General features: G+C 36.7%; 2 protein-coding genes across 2 annotated transcripts; one reads left to right on the top strand and one right to left on the bottom strand.

Annotated features, from left to right (window-relative positions):
* Nucleotides 1-5,702: 5,702 nt before the first annotated feature.
* Nucleotides 5,703-12,795, top strand: LOC108783105 (uncharacterized). The gene is made up of 9 exons (XM_018551584.1): nt 5,703-8,712; nt 8,977-9,221; nt 9,294-9,471; nt 9,815-9,993; nt 10,114-10,295; nt 11,055-11,166; nt 11,242-11,424; nt 12,315-12,557; nt 12,698-12,795. The coding sequence occupies exons 1-9, from the start codon at nt 5,703-5,705 to the stop codon at nt 12,776-12,778; spliced, it is 4,413 nt and encodes a 1,470-aa protein (XP_018407086.1). The 3' UTR covers nt 12,779-12,795.
* A 372-nt stretch (nt 12,796-13,167) lies between these two features.
* On the bottom strand, nt 13,168-17,340 carry LOC108783106 (partitioning defective 3 homolog). Its single transcript, XM_018551585.1, has 3 exons — nt 14,487-17,340; nt 13,475-13,996; nt 13,168-13,413 (listed from the first exon to the last, which is right to left on the bottom strand). The coding sequence occupies exons 1-3, from the start codon at nt 17,338-17,340 to the stop codon at nt 13,187-13,189; spliced, it is 3,603 nt and encodes a 1,200-aa protein (XP_018407087.1). The 3' UTR covers nt 13,168-13,186.
* Between the last annotated feature and the right edge of the window lie 255 nt (nt 17,341-17,595).

Raw genomic sequence — 17,595 nt, forward strand, 5'->3', positions numbered from 1 at the left:
AGTTTTCGGCTAAATGTATATATATATACATTTAGCCGATATATATATATATATTCCTAAATAATACGGAGTTAAAATAAGAATTACGATCTACATGGAATACGAATCCTAAATGCAAAAACACCGCAAATATAAAAATATCGCGTGATGAATTTCGTTATTACTATAAATCGTCACATAAATGAATTGTTATCAGTCTGTCACAGTAGTTTTATACCTCGTTAAATAATGAATATACGATGTTTTGTATTAAAGTTTTCAGTATGATTATCATATTATCTGTATTTTATTTTATATTAATTTATATTAGTTTTTTGACATCACTTAATATTCTGACTATAATTACTGTACATAAGTTGAAAAGCAGATCTAATATTTTCAAATGTGGTATGACTTTGTTGGTTTGCAGAGATATATACACGTTGTTAATCGTGCGCTATCAATGCTTTTCTCTTCACGGAAACGTACATGGTCGTATTCAAAAAGCTAAATTGTGATTATCTGACTTACATGTATTTCAACGCCAGTGATAATTCTGAAGAGGACTCAATAGAAGAGTTGAAACTAGTCATATTTTGTATTCGTAATTCGTAAGATCTTAAAGTAGTTATAAGTAATTTTTAAGTTATTTTTGTTAACGGTTTAACTAATTATACGTTTATTATGTAACTTACAGTATTATCATTTAAAATTACCTTTACAATACCCTTTTTCAACGTTGATCATTTTTATACAAAGGACCCTTTTTCTTTTCAATTTTATTGAATTGTCATATACATAGTCAGTGCAAAAAGTACTCGTATAAAGGAAATATCCTTTTAAAATATAAACTTTATTTTTTAAAAATGAACATTATTAGCAGCGATGTGGATATACAAAAATGTGCAATAAAATATATTTTATTGCAAACGATCGTAAATAAAAAATTGTATGATTTCGGTCCACAAAGAGTATTTGCACAATCGACAAATTTAAATTTCTGCGATCAGAATGCGTTAAGTTCTTTTGTTCGTATTAGAGGATACAACGCATTATATAAAATTATTAATTAATATTTATCTTTTATAAATAAAATTTTTTCATAAAAATTTTCTTTATACAAATATTTTTTGCATTTACTGTATAGGAAAATTATACTTCTCACGTCATATAAACAACCAGTATACTAAATGGGTGCGATTAACAAAACAGTTTTATAACTGTTGTAAATTTCTTTAAGTAATTTATGATTGATTCTTGCCCTTTAGATTCTTTGATTGCTCCGTCGAAATTTTTGCATAGAGAAATTTCCTCTGAAACGCAGCGAATTTTTCGGTTAATAAACTTCTGTATGCAAAGAGCTATATACGATTGCGCAATTCATTATTTTATCATCACGAAATCATATTGATTATCTCGTTATACGTGTCTATAATTATAGTATAATTTATATTTCATCGCTAAGCATTAAAGGGAAACTATTCGTCACGCTCGTCGCGAAAGAATATAATCGTGCGATTTCGCGAAGTTATCCACGAAAACACTTGAGTTGCGGTAATTGCGAGGTCTTCACCAAATGATTATTATTGTGATTAAGGTACAGTAAATCTTTCGTTTATTTTCACCAAGCGCGGATTCAGCTCGTGTCTTTGTTTTACATCCCGAACCCTGAATTCCCGATGAGTCGTCCGAGCGTCGAGGAAGTCGATCTTGTTCCGTCGCTTCGTATAATTAAGGAAGATTGGGAAAGGATTATTTCTATAACTCTATGTTCTACCAAGCAGAACAAACTACTAGATACTAGATAGTATCTTCTTGCTATTTGCAAAACGTGGATGAATCTATGTAATCCGAGCGAATCATTCGTTCAATAACAGAATTTAATTAATTTTAATGGCACGATCGTTGGTTGTGCAGTTGCAAATTGCTCGAATAACACGCTTCTTCCTTTTGTTGTTCTAATTGGTTATGCATGTTCTCTCTCTCAGTAGATTATGTTCTTGAGCTATGGCGAAATAGTTGTCTGCATTTGCGCTTTACACGAAAATGCGTATGTTTGTTTGTATTTACAGAATCGCTTTAGTTTTTATGGACTTAAGTCTATAAAATAAGTATACTGAATTAAACACGTAAAATATAATGATATAATAAATTAAATATTAATAAATTGTAAAATATTGATGTAAGAAAAGAAATATAAATTCTTAAGTAATAAGATATTGTATACCTAATAAAATTAATATAATTACAGAAATTTATAGTTTACAAAGGCATTAAATACAGCCATTGACAAAATTATTAGGCACCCTTGCTTTTTCTAAATTTTTCACAACTGAATGTACATAAGCTCTCTATTTGCGTGTTGTTTTCATGCTACTGACTTTGTGAGAAGGTCAAGCAACTGAGGCATATAAGTTTCTTAGAGAAATGATAATATGTACAAAACTGTTTAGTGTGCATTTCGACTTCGAATAATACGGACGTTATCAGTCTTGTTTCGAGCAATTGCTAGGCAATTCTTTATCTTATTATTGTTAACATATTATCCGAGATTTCAAAATATGCCTAAAACACGCGAGTTGAGTGAAGGAAAACGGGCTCAGATTATTGTGTTGCATTCCATAGGATTATCTCAAGTGCAAATAGCAAAAAAAATAAAATGCTCCCGTTGCGCAGTTCAAACTACAATAAAAAGATATAATGATACTAAACAGTTTAAATCCAGATCTGGAAGAGGAAGAAAACGAAAGACTACTGCCAGAGAAGATCGATATTTAAAGCAAAAAGCATTTATAAAGATAGTGTTATTTATTTCCTTATAAATTGAAGAAATTGTTAAATAAATAAGGTGCCTAATAATTTTGTCAATGGCTGTAATTATTTTATCAATAGATGCATAATATTTCTAAAATAAATATGATCAATATCCATTTATACAAATTTGAATTATTATATATTATTCGCAAATAAAAAGAAATTTAATAAACAAATGTGCAATGTGCATGTGGCAGAAAAAGAGAGATTTCTTTAGTCTGTACGTCAACGCGTTAAATGCGAAATAAAATATTGAGAAAGTTACTTTGTAAAAGAGTAACTATAAATTACAGTTTTATTTTAAACTGTTGCAAGTTATTGATCCTAAAAAGTAACACGTTACATTTATTTAAAATGTAATGAGTTGTTACTTCTCAGTTATGATTCTGTTCATTTTTTGTAATATTTTGCAATGCTATTTTAAATACAAGAATCTTACAGGTTTCTAATATTGTAAAATCGCTTTACTTATTAAACATTTGACTCATAATATTTATAATAATAAAAGTATGTACATTTACAATTAAAATTATAGAATCAGTATTGCGTTTATATACGAACAAAATTCTAGGTTACTTCTTAATACAGACATTTACAAAGAGTGTGATGATTATCAGAGATAAAAATATACATTGTACATATATTTCAATCGCAAGAAATAATCACTGATTCACCGAATTTTATTTTGGTCAGTTTATATGTCGACGAATGAGTTATAAAGTATAACTATAAAAATAGTTATTATTAAATAAATTTACATTAAATAAAATTACATATAAAAAATATAATATCCTCAAATATAAAAAGGTTAACATTTATGATCGTGTATTTTACGTCATATGTGTTTTAAAAGTCATATTTACTCTTTTTTGTTTTAATAGACCTATTAAATTAAAAAAAAAAACCATGATTTAATATTCTTGCTAAATATTATTTATCACCTACGTGAAATAATTAAATCTCTCTCTCTCTCTCTCTTTCTCGCATTGAAATTTATAATTAAATATAATAATTTAAAATAATTAGTATGATGGAAAATATCACAAAATTCCATATGCCTAATGACAGTGTCGCTACGTCTGCTGCTTCTACAAGAAGTTCCACGTATTTTTAGAGAACGCAGTCCGCGAACGTGATGTGCAAACTACGAGTTTATTTTCGGTGGAAATCCTACATGTTGCGGGGCAGCATCCGATCAGCTTAAAAAAAAAGCGCGTGTCTGTGTTGCGTGGGTTTTTCAAGGCCACAGAGAAAGCTTTTCGGGATCATTGTATTGTTTGCCGCGTTTTCGGAATTTTGTCAAAACTCTCGGACTCACGCTCTGACTCACTCGACGAAGAAGAGTCACGCGCTGCCACAGTGGCAGCGCCTGGTCATCGCTGCACTAGTCCATGCCCTCTCACGGGATTAGTCAAATCCCAAAATAATACCTCACATGCACCGCGCGATGCAAATGGACATGGCGATGTAAATCAGACGTTTTAAGATCTTTTGAACTTCAGATTCAACATAACCGGCTTGCTCTACTGAGCATAGATAGTGCTTAGCATTATTACGAAAATAAATACGATTGTGAATACCATGTACTGCAAACACAGCTTCTGTTGGAGAACGAACGATGTTTATTCAACGCGTTGAAGAGCTCACGTATCTACTACCTATTTATATGCTACATCATAAAAATAAAGAAATATATTTTTTTAGTAACCTATGAAGCTTCTGAAATGTGATACGAAAATAATTTCGCGTTAATTTCTTTTGTAATGTTATTATTTTAATTATTAAATTATACGTTTAACTGATAAACATTAAACAAAGATCTTACTAAATATGAAAGAAGCGCTATTTTCGGCCAAAGTTAGATGTTAAATCAACACATACATATATTGTATATATGTATTCTTTAAATGAATTTATCTGAAAAATATAACTGCGCGCCGATTACTTTTGGACTTTCAACACAATCAATCTGAAATATTAATAATCCTTCCATATTTCATAAAGAAACATCTTAAAACCTATAAAGAAGACTTACAATTGACGAATAAGTTAAAAACACATTAGCTCGTGCTATATAATTATTTTAAACAATACGATATTGCTAACGTATTATCGAATTTCTAGGATAAGCTAGATCGACATTCATCATTTTCCCGCCACGCCCGCCCATACTTTTTCATTAGTCCAAATATTTCAGATGCAGCCGTTGTTAAAATATCAGAACGGAAACTGTACTGCGCGCAGAATCGCATATCACTTTCAATCGGAAACATTTCAACGTCAACTAAAGCCCGAGGCAACCGTACAATGGTATTTTTTTCACGAAGGCTGCATTAAAAAAGCGCGCACGTTAGCCCGTATTTCTCTGTTTTGATTTTGGCCGATGGCGCGCGGTGTGCAAAGTGGACTTGAAAATAACCCCGCCACGAGAGAGACCACCCGATCTATTAATAGTTTACCGACATGAGTATCTTTGTCGCCGGTTCGGCATCGACTACGGGCGATTCGGCCGCAAAATCCGCCGATATACAGTCCGCGCGCGTGCACGCGTGTGTCGTCGCCCGAAGACGTCGTCGCGATGCAGCTGACACCTCCGTTGGTTGAAGCGAGCAATGGACGATTCTCGACGCGGATGAGTTAGAAGCTGCCAGTTAAATACGCGAGAGCGAAGGTCGGATGAGAGGAAGTGCGAGAGAGGAAGAGGGTTCTACAGCGAAATGTCTATTCGGCGGACATGACCGTCGTCGCGCGGGGGACTCATCTCCGATTGCTCCGAGATTTTTGGCGTTCGCGTATAGCAGAAAACTGGAAGGAACTTAAAACCACGTTTCGAGTGAATCTAAATAAAGAACTATGCAGTGTGGCGGCTGAGGCGGGGAGCGGTGGGATATGTGAGAGAGTGAGTAAGAATGGTACAGCAAACCGCATACAGCAACGAGACAAGCGCATCCCTCAATGGAGTACCGAACGGCGACCGCAGAGGAAGAACGTCCGGTCTCATCGACGGTGTGGTAGCACGTAGTGCTGTCGATGGTGGTGAAACGACTTCTCTAACGCGCGGCGGTAGCGGGGGTGGCAGCGGCCGGTTCTCCCTGTTCAGGTGGTTCAAGCGAAATCGCGATTCAACCGTGGAGAAACGACGGAGAACGAGCGCGAGGCCGGACGACGATGGCGTCGTCCGACGACGTAGCAGCATCTCCTCCAGCGTAGAAAGCGTAAATACTTTTTACAGTACTACCACGGTCCGCAGTTTCGCATTTCATACGGGAACTCTGGGCCGTTGCAACGTGCTGTCTTTGGATATACTGAAACAAGCAGCTGAAGTTGGTCCGTTCGCTGCTGGAGCCTCGAAGGTGTACTTGGGTAACAAAGAGAACAACGCGTCGTCGGCCGTCGCCTGCACGTTACCGATTAATGTGCACTCTAGAAGACAAGACATCACCGCCAGGTACTCGTTGCAACCAACGACGTTCAGCTCATGTGAAAACTTCCTGACAACTGGGAAGAATTTATCAGATTCGTCGAGAAGATTTGATGAGAGCGCGAGAGTCAATGGGTCCACTCGGCGACGAGTTCACGTGAAGGGAAAACGGAAAGCACCCAATCCTCCAAGCGCGGTGGTGAAGATCGTGGAGGTCAATGCACGCGAAACGCCGCCAAGGAACAGCAATAGACGCAAACGACGGGCGCCGCGACCTCCTGAGAAAGTGACTGTGGAACAGTCAAAGCTCGTCACCAATGGCGACGGCATGGAAGTAGAAGACAGGCGGAAGGATGTCGATGAAGGGCAATCGATCTGTAATGATACACTAATCCTTCAGGGTGGTATGTTGCTGTCGAAGAAGGACGTTTGCGGCAGTCCAAAAGCCGCGAAAAAAAATAACAATAGCGACCCAGAAGCGCCGTCGAACGTGACGGTCCTGCAAGAAAGAGCACAGAGTCCAATTAGTACCCTGAACATGCCTCGACCTTGGTACAAACGTAACGTCTTCGAGCACTCCCGCGATTCCGGATCATCCAAACGAGGCGCCGTCTTTCGCAACCCCATGACATCCGCCGAAATGAAGGACGAGTGTGTCGGAACGAATATAAATTCTTCTCCAAGTTATTCCATCGACGCGTCCCTGTCAAGGCTAAATTTTTTTCATCGCGGCGAGCGGCAGAGCGACGACAGGAAACGACAGGAAGTTAAACGAAAATCCGGCTTGTCTATTCTAACGAACATCAGCGAGCTGGATAAAGAAGCGGCGGCGATCGTACAGGAAGAGCAGGCTCGAGCACGGGCGTCGATGTTGTTGAAGACGTCAAAATTTGCTGAAGAATTCGAAAGGAGGAACGACGTCAACGAAGAATTAGTTCAGGACATGGTTACCTCGACGATTGATAATTCATCGCCTAGACGAGGCACGCGTGCGTTAATCTCAAAATTCAATGCCATCAGCAATATCACTAAAGTCACGGTCAACGCTAATTTCTTCGCTAAACGGGATCAATCAGGTTATAAGTTTGATCGCGATGCAACAAGAAACGACAGATTCGAACAAATCGGGGATTGGAGAAATCAGAGATTCTCAGTGCAACAAGATCTCGGTCAAAGCGTCCGCATTGATAAAGATATCACCAGGTACTTTTTGCCGCAACAGAGATTCTCAAAAAATAGAACTGAATCAACGAACATGGATGTAAAGTCAGTAGATATCAAAATTACTTCTAGCAAGGAACAAAATGATCAGCTGATGAAGGACGCGTCTAGTAGAATATCATTTTTACAAAGTCAACTCGCTGCGAATCGCGCGAATGAGTCTTTAACTGTTCAGAAGGATATTACGTTTCCGGAAGAAAAGATTAGATCGCGGCAGGAAATTACCAAAGAAATGAAGGGCAAAGAATCGCCGAGATTGAACAACGAAACAAGAAGAAAATTTCTACATTCTCGTACTCGTAACCTACCCGAAAGTACAGGAACCGCGTTAGACCTCTTAAGAGAGAAGACGGAGGGGGAGAAGGAATTTTCGGACATTTTCAACGAGATCGACCGACAGCTGCGTTCTAGAGAGTTCAAACTCATCGAGCGGAGACCAGTAGCCGAATCTGACAATGTCAGAGACAAAGTTCCAGAGGCTGAAGCCGTATCGAGCAAAGTGGCCAAAGTACTCGATATCCTTGTGGAAGCCGAGAAGGATGGTAAAACGAGATCGACGATACAGCCGGAAAGATCGATGCAAGACAAGGGAACGTCGCGTTTGATTGATTCAGACCAGAAGGTGAAGTCCAGCAAGACAAAATTAACCGCTCTCAATACCGTCGAGGACCCAATTACTGCGGATTTGAAGGAGATGCTGAAGGAGATGAAACACTCGTTACCGAAACGGCCCAAGTCGAAGAAGACTGTGTCAAACGATGTTCTCGAAAAGGTTGAGAAGCGCTCGCCCCTACCTACAAACAAGACCTCTTACATTGCTACGACGAGGATAGCGACGACGTCGAATGATTACGAGACAGATAAGCAAAAGGTATCCTCGTCAGCGCAAACCAGTGGAAACATCCGTAGATTAAATCAACCTTCTACTTCCGCCGAGCGACCGTCTACATCGGGATGGAAACATGAGAATGTACTCTACAAGACTTCTGGCAAGGGTTCGGTTCTTGTGAAGAATACTTTCCAACTGATACGACCGCGTGATTTCGCCGAGATAGAAGCTATGAAGACTACGAAGGAGGTATGCAAGGAAAACACTTATGCCAATGTGATAGAACCGTCGCTATACGCAAATACTCACGTACCTCCAATATCGCCAAAACAACAACCGGATCCGACGACATCTAAGGATATTTTGCAAAGTAGTCATCCTAAAGAGCGATCCAATATTGCAGACGAGAGTAAGATCATGTTGAACGATGACGAGCTTACAAATGAAGGTAATTTCGCAGCTTATATTTGCTGAAATGATAGTTTTATTTAAAAAAAATGTCTATTCGTGACAAAATATCTGTTTCAATCTATTCGATTATAATAAGGAAGAAATATTCGAATAAATAATCTCTTTTAAATTTACTTTTGAAAGAAATCTACTTTTGAAATTCACTTGTTTCAATAAAATAGTTTCTAATTAATTTTTATTTTGATTCAGTTTTTTTTTTTTTAATTATAGAAAAAACTCCAGAATGTGGTTATTGTTGCAGACGATAATTCAACAGCGAGAAACATGAATACTCTGGCCATAAATCGATTATTGAGAAAACTGGAAGGGGCCATCGCATCGGGTCATCATCAGCAAGCGGCGGGATTAGCGAAGGAATTGGCAAGACTCAAAATCCATTGTTCCGTGATACGACAGCGTTCGGCGGCGCGTTTGAAGGATCAGTCGATTAAAGTCAATATGTATATCGAAGATAAACTCGCTCACCAAGGGCCCATACCACTTCAGGTAAGTAACCGATACTCTGACGGTTGCTCGATATGCAAACAAAACGTTTCATGCACCGGGCTGTGATAACAGTTGCCGACAAGAATGACAGTAGCCGAGCTGAAGACAAAGATACATACGGAGTTTGAGATACCCACGAACGTGCAGCGATGGATCATTGGGAAAAACTTGGCTGATCACGACGAGACCACTCTCAACGAATTACACGCAGTGGATGGTTCGCCGGTGTTTCTTTACCTTGTAGCACCCGGTAAATTTGATTTATTCGATTGAATATGATTCCTCAGTAAACAAAAACTTATTCCGGCATTTTTTATTTTAATAGTGTAATAATGTATTATTATTAGTTATATTGAATTCAATTCAAATAAAAAAATATCAGAGTTTTTTATTAGTCCAGCTGGTTCACTTTTACCGCGCGAATTTTTATTTCAAAATTCTTTATTCTAAACGCAAAATATAAAAATTTCTTTTAAATATATTGTCATATATATATTACATAATTAATTATTAAATAGAATTTATAGAATATTTTTTATGCTATCTTTATATCATTACTTAGTTATAAATTGTAATATACTACAATACTGTAGATAGTGTTGCGATGCGTATCGACAATGCGGCGCAAGTGAACAAGCCACAGCCAGCAGAGGAAGTTCCTGAGGAACTGCCGCAAGATCCACCAATTTTGGAAATTTTGGAGACAATCGAAGAAAAGCAAGAAACCAAAGAAATAGATCAAATAATATCAATAACCAATGAACATGATGAGGTAATAAATACATATGTATATTCGCGATCTTCTAATTTTCATTTGTTTACCTTACAGTTGTATATTGATCAAAGAGGGAGATATGTAACGTACGTTTTGTATGCTTATATGGAACAATAGCAAGAAACAACAGAGACGGACATGTCGGAAGACATCAAGATAGGACGATACGAGGAACTGATATTGTTGGAGAATTGGGATGTCATTCCAAATTCCGAGCCAATCGAGTGCCCAATATGCTTCGTTACATATGGTCCACGAGAAGGTGTAATTCTGAGGGATTGTTTACACATGTTCTGCAGGTAGAAACCTTTAATCTTCACATCCCAGCTTTAATTACTGTTTAATCCGTTAAGAACAGGAACCAATTTCAGTAGCTGTATCGTGCTTTTGCACAGATGCTTTCCCTGTGTACAGGGACAACCTACAATAGATCACTTTCGCTCATTGTAGCTGTTCGCTAGAATCCAGTGAGAAATGACCGTCAATTAGACGTCGAATTGATGTCAACATCATCGTATCGATGTTGATTCGCTATCAATTCAACGAGTCATTTCTCTCTGGAATCGCCATGTATAGATTCTAATTTATCCTAGCGAAATGTATTTATACCTAATTCGAGCGTTTAGATAGACGTTATATATATTAAATTGCGATGCATCACAGATATATTTATCTGCTCTATAATACGATGATTCATGCATTCATACACATTACTAACGCGACAATTATGCTAGCTTAATGCTAGCGTTTTCGCTAAACACTGCGATCGTATGCATGAATATCTTAAGATGAGTTCAGAATCGTCGTCCGGATGCACCCAGATGTTGCTCTATTCTTGTTGTTCACGAATGATAAACAAGGATAACACGACACCTGGATGCGCTCACATGATTCTGAACGCAGCCCTAGATCATGTAATAAACTTCACAGAAAGAAAAAACGCACGATGGCTCGCAGTTATACTTTTCACTTGTTTATTCATTAATCAAGAGATAAATATGAGTTACTTTCTACGTATAATGAATTTTCGTTGTATGATAAACTTTTGTTATTCAAAGGCCATGTATCGCCAATACGATCGCGTATTGCGAAGAAGCGGAGGTGAAATGTCCATACAGAGACTCCGACTATACGTGTGAATCGACCCTTCAAGAACGTGAGATCAAGGCGGTAAGCTTCTGTTTAAGATTATCCGACTGAAGTTTTAATAAAGTTTGTGATGATTCTATTATTGTTTACACCCAGCTCGTTGAGCCAGAAATTTATCAGCAGCACCTCGCGAAGTCGATCGCGCAAGCGGAGAACAACGCCGGAAACAAAGCTTTCCACTGCAAAACACCGGACTGTCCTGGTTGGTGTATTTACGACGACGACGTGAATAATTTTTTATGTCCTGTATGCGAAGCTAATAATTGTCTTACCTGTCAGGTGAGTGTCATTTGTATCCATCGTAAAATGAAGAGAGAGAATGCTAATAAACTTAGAAAATTTGAATAACAAAAATGTATGATAAATATGAAAAAATTACTATTATAATTGTGAAATTGATATAAAATTTATATTTAACAAAACAGTATATATGTACAATAAAATTTCATGTTTTATTTTCACTATTAACAATATTATATAATGAATTGAAATGATAATTAAAAGTTATTTAAAAAATATATATGTATGTACAAAAATATATATATGCATGTAGATCAAGAGAATTCTTTCTTTGTGTTATTTCGATCGTTTTTCACATTCCAATATAGTTTTTCATTTTAATTACACAGTGCATAAAATATTAATATAATGCTTTTATTAAAATTGAGATGATACTTAATTGAGAAGAAATGTTTAAAAATTCTATATCTCTTTTTTTCTCGTAATATATTGCAGTACAGAATGCATTTAGCAAAGCATATGCTTAAAAAAGATATTAAATCCAATAAACATCAATTAAAAGTAATGTAACATCAATGTTATAATTTAGCATCCAACACTGTCAATGTTATGTAAGATATGTGTTACATAATATTTATATTGTCGAAGGTAAAATTATAACACTGATGCTACATTACTTTTGTTATTGGTATTTAGTAACAAATAAGATCAATTTATAATAAACATACTCTTTAAAATGTTTAGAGTAAATCTTACTTTAAAAAAAAAATCTTACTCTGAAATCACACTTTTGAAAATTAAAAATTTAATCACTCTTTTTCAAGACAAGCTCAATTTTCACTCTTTAGAGTAAGAAATTATTCCAAAGAATTTAGAGAGTAGATTTTCAAAAGATAAAATAAAGAGCTAAATAAACTTTGATTTCAAAGGTTGTTCATACTGGGAAAAATTGTAAGCAATATCAGCAAGAATTGCAACTTTCGAAAGAAACTGATCAGGAATCTAGAAGGACAGCAGCAATGCTCAAAGAGATGGTCGATAGAGGAGAGGCACTTGCATGTCCCACGTGTGCTGTTGTTCTTATAAAAAAATGGGGTTGCGACTGGCTGGTTTGCTCTATGTGCAAAACAGAAATATGTTGGGTAACCAGAGGACCGCGTTGGGGCCCAAGAGTAAGTATTAATTTATTTTCTACAATTTTTATTTAGATCTTCGAGATCTTATAAATTCTAACAAAATTTGTTAAATATTAAATACAATAACATCATATTTTATGAGTTTATTGATCATACCCATTGCTTTTTTATCGCAGGGTAAAGGGGACACGTCCGGTGGTTGCAAATGTGGTGAAAACGGAATTAAGTGTCATCCCTGTTGCAATTACTGCCACTAAAGAATTAAAACTATAATAATAAGCAAATAGAGGAAGTTTATGGTGACAATAAGATGTTCTAGAAATGCTTTTATATTATATGCTTTCATATTGACGCGATAATTCACAGACTCGATGAGATATGCGAAGATCTTTTATACGCACGTTTAGTGTAAGCTCGGATCCCGATAAATCAGTATGCAATAGAAATTATACACTGCTTGCTCAATAATTATAATCTTATCGCGACATCGTCTTTGATAGGATTGAAAGTGAGATTCTAATAAAAAAAGGAACACACCTAACTTTATATCAATGTTTCTTATTTTTATCGCAAATACAAAGTGTAGGGAAATAAATCATACTTTACTTAAAGCTTTCGATAAATCTAACGTATAATAAATTATCGATACAAGCAATTTTTTGCAATTATACAGGCACCGATTCTTCGTTCTCGTTAGAAGTTGTTTTATCTGTACCAATCTGTTTTAATCGAGCAACTAATGTGGACTGATGATGCGTGAGCTGCTGATTCAAGTTGTTGCCGCCTGCATTCTGTAACACTTGAACAAGATGAACCCGCGATGATGTAAGATCCATTTTACCGTATTTCAAAAAGTCCTTTTTATTCAGCACTTGTCCTTCTAGTATACCAGCTATAAAAAAATAGACATAGATTTAGTATCATTTATTTTAACGTTTCTTAAAATAACTTACCCAATAAAATAACTTGTGGAAACTTTCTAATAATTTTTTCAAAGGCAGCGACATTTATATCAGAACCAAATATGATGCAAAATCGCGACGAATACAACGGCATTGTTGCCGCGTAAGGTGAATCCGTCAATGCTAATCTCATAATCTTATTGCCATATCGTTTGAAGTACATATTTGATCTCCTCAATGGAACTGCTAGCTCAAACTCATCCTCTGATGTCATAGAATTTTGATGGCAAATAGCAATCATTTTGGAATTGTCAAACCAATTGCGGACGTCACGTGCTATTATTCTTTGGTAAGGATTATAAAGTTCCTCCTCTTTCTTCTTGTTCGTATTTTTTACTGTTTTGGAGCATAATTCCTCTAATTTCTTGTCTTCATTTTTTAATGGATAAAAAGGCGTCAGAAATTCGTTTACCAATGCTCTCAAATAATGCGGCTTTCTGGGTTTTTGTATATTAATTTTGCCTCGAAAACGCTTTTGTTGATAAAGGATTGTGTTTGGAGTAATCTGAAATGCTGAAACATAATAAAAAGCAATATCGTTAAAAATTATAATAAAAAATTAACTGCGAAAAAAAAAGTCGGTCAATTAAAAGTTTATACCTACCACTATGATTTTTTTGTGCCTCTTTTACAATGTTTGTCCTCTATATTCAATTGACGTTTTGTTACAAATTTAAGATACTACAGGTACAGTTAAATCGATGAGAACGACGACAATGTATTTCGAAAGTTTGAACCGATTTAGCAAAAGAATATAATTCCTCTTTTGAAAATCAATTATTTAATTCCAGTGTCATATAAATTACATATATAATGTTTATATCATAGTAAGTACATGATCCGTATCAATTAAAGACAAGTACAAAATTATATATACAGAATTATTTACTTTCTTTTAATGATATAAGGCACTTTGGAACAGATCGTATATATATATATATATAGATAGATAAAATATATATTTATATATATATATATATATATATGCAGCTGCAGTAATTACTAGTTTCGTGCCTTGCTTCTATGCTATCTCCAAAATTAAGTGATTTCCTATTTCTATTCAATCGAAGTATCGACCGAAGACCGTTTTTCTTTCGCTTATATCGATCATCCAATGCTGAATTAAGAGAAGCTTGTTTTACGTCTCCGCGACTATTCGAAAAACCTTCTCGCTCATCTTTGATATTATTGCTACTTGTAACTTCACCATGTACATCGTCTACGAGCCAATGTTTTTTCGGCGAAACAAACTTATTATTGCATCCGGGTATAGTATACATATATTCCGATTGAGCAACATCAACAGACTTTTCATGGTGTCTTACGTTGTTGTCGGTACTTGTACTTCCAACTAAGGCCCCTTTACTTGAATGTTTTTCGAAGTTGTTCGACTTGCTGCTCCTCTTCGAGTAATCTCCTAAATCGCTGGAGTGATTGTTTGTTTGGCTAGTTGATTTCTGGTTGGCTTGATCCGCGTTCTTATTTTCTCTGTTTTCACGCAACTTTTTGTTTCTTTTATAAGTATCTGTGTTTTTAGCGTCGAGTGCTGCGTGCCGTTTCTCAGACATGCTCTGTCTGCCAAGAGCATCACGAGAAAACTTATTTGACGAAGAATTTAATTCCTCCAGAGATAACTGGCTGTCATACGTAGGATCTCCGGAATATTGACTGTCTTTATCTTCGGAATTTCGTTTTGCGTCATTTCCTTGAGAGCTATCGTTGTTAGATTCTTCTAGCAATATTGTTTCAACTCGATCGTCGCGCATTCCTATAATTTTCTTTATATTATTAATAGGTTCTATCCATGTCTTATTAGTAGCAAGACAATAACTTTCGTTCCTTAAACTATTCTTGCTATATTGCTCCGTCAGTCTATCAATAACAGGATTCCATGGTGAAGCTGTTACGCAAGATAATAATCCACCATTATCTAATACATCGGTTTGAGAATTTAAAGTGTTTTTCTCCTTGACTATGCCGTCATTCATTTTCGTAGAATCCGATATGTATATGCTACTAACAGATTCTGGCTTACGGTGAGATTGCAAATTATCTACAGTATTTTTCTCACTTGTATTCTCATACGATGATACCCTCCTAGCTATTATAAGATTAATCACGCCAGTTACTGAGCTGTCTGTGTTAAGCATTGCTCTCCTTAAAGTCTCCATTGCTTCAGAATTAGATAATCCCAACAAAGATACGCCGTTAACTCTGAGCAATTGATCATTGGTCCGCAAACGACCGTCCCTGGATGCTGCACCTCCATGGATAACACTTTTTATAAAAATACCTAAATCCATACTGGTGTTATCATCGGAACTGTTAGTTTTGCCTTTAACGCTAACACCTAAACCAGCCTTCTCGGAATCATGTACTGGTATATCTAAGTTCATTATCACACGATTCTTCCGTGGAGATAAAACAATATCCTCAGAGGATTTAATTGGTTTGTATGTGCACTTCTCGTAATTATGAGTGCTTACTTTATCTTGTACTTCATTCTTTTTCGTTGGTGATCTATTTAATGCGTTCCAATACTTTGAATTATCTATTATTTCAGCAGTCGGTGGAGTAGATGCTGCAATACCCTGAGAATCTGGAATGTTTGAAGAAATTTCCTCTTGACGTGATACTACCATTCTTACTTTACCACCAGCAGGAATACTTCTGAGCAATGATACAACTTCTGCTTGGCTTTTGCCAGTCATCTCCTTATTATTTACTTCTAACAATCTATCACCCGGTCTCAATCTGCCATCTTCTACTGCAGCACCTTTTGGTAATATATTCTTAATATATATAGGACAATGTCCTCCAGCAGGATTATCACGTGTGGTAACACTAAATCCTAAGCCGTTACCTCCTTTTACTAATTCTATTTCTATCATCCGTCCAATTTTCCTAGTGTTCGCAGTCTGTAGAAGATTATAGTTGCTGCATTGAAGTCTCTTGATATTCTCATCACCTTCGGTTTTCTCCGAACCGCCACTGGTATTTCCATGATTTTTATGCAAAGCTTTTTCGTTTCTCGCTTTCTTCTTATGTTTAACAACGGAAATTTGTAGACAGGGATCATTCATACATGTTCTAAAAATTTCTTGGACCTTTGGAAATGGTATATGCAACAAATTATGACCATTTATTTTAATAATATTGTCGTGTAAATCAATTTGTCCGTCCCTGGCAATGCGACCATTTGGTTCGATACCTTCAACTCTAAGTCCTTGATCATTGCCTAATAAGTCGTAACATGGCACCACATGGAGTCCCAGTGGTCCTGCTTCATTTTTTATCACAATTTCTCGCACCTCTTGGTTCCCAGATTCAATGTTATTGCCAAATTCATACGAAGCTTTAGAATCTTGACCTAAAGGTTCCCTACGTCGAGACTCTCTTGGTAGAGATTGAGCAGAATACGTTGTGAGAGAAGGTTCTCTCGTTGACAATGCATGCATTGACAAACGCTTGGTACTTTCTCTCTTAATACTACTAGACACAGAGGAATGGATATCAATTGGATAAGCTTGCTCCTTGCCATCTCTATGGAAGAAGTCAGGACTGTTGGTGCCAACTGAGCTCGCACCATCTCCACCTACATGATTGACATCGGAGCTGGCAAAGTGAGCTACGATCTGCTCTCTGTCATCGGCTACGTCACGCAATCTGTCATCTGGATCCAACAAGCCACCACCAGTCAACGAAGACAGACTATTGATGATCAAGGTGTTATCATTTTTGCCAGTGGCTTTTTTGTATCTCAGGATGGCCTCGTGCATTAGATCCTTGACCAGTAGACTTCCATCTCCGCAGGGGACCACCACCCTGACGTTGTCGAAGCACACGGTTACCTTCATGCTCGCTCCGATATCATATTATATGAAGAAATGAGCACGCGCAGATATGTACAAAGAAATATACGCGCGAGGGTTTACGCACGACGATTTAACGCGACGGGGTGGCGAAGTAACGTAAAAATTTATGCCCGTCGGCCGAAAGGCGCGTATGCCTTGTCGCACGTGCTCCGGAATGTAGCGTATCGCGGAATTGATGTGAGTAACGCGATTATCGCGCGTTACTTGAGTCGCACCTCCCCATATCTCCGGGAGTAT

This window comes from Cyphomyrmex costatus, unplaced genomic scaffold, assembly GCF_001594065.2.
Source record: "Cyphomyrmex costatus isolate MS0001 unplaced genomic scaffold, Ccosl1.0 scaffold141, whole genome shotgun sequence".
Taxonomy (NCBI): Eukaryota; Metazoa; Arthropoda; class Insecta; order Hymenoptera; family Formicidae; genus Cyphomyrmex; species Cyphomyrmex costatus.

Excerpts from the sequence above, each read along its gene's own strand:
- LOC108783105 (XM_018551584.1), top strand. The coding sequence starts at position 5,703 with ATGGTACAGCAAACCGCATACAGCAACGAGACAAGCGCATCCCTCAAT. Across the intron at positions 9,222-9,293 it reads AAGGGCCCATACCACTTCAG|TTGCCGACAAGAATGACAGT; the intron begins GTAAGTAACCGA and ends CTGTGATAACAG. Across the intron at positions 11,425-12,314 it reads ATAATTGTCTTACCTGTCAG|GTTGTTCATACTGGGAAAAA; the intron begins GTGAGTGTCATT and ends TTGATTTCAAAG.
- LOC108783106 (XM_018551585.1), bottom strand. The coding sequence starts at position 17,340 with ATGAAGGTAACCGTGTGCTTCGACAACGTCAGGGTGGTGGTCCCCTGC. Across the intron at positions 13,997-14,486 it reads AGAAGCAAGGCACGAAACTA|CATTTCAGATTACTCCAAAC; the intron begins GTAATTACTGCA and ends ATTATGTTTCAG. Across the intron at positions 13,414-13,474 it reads TCCACAAGTTATTTTATTGG|CTGGTATACTAGAAGGACAA; the intron begins GTAAGTTATTTT and ends ATTTTTTTATAG.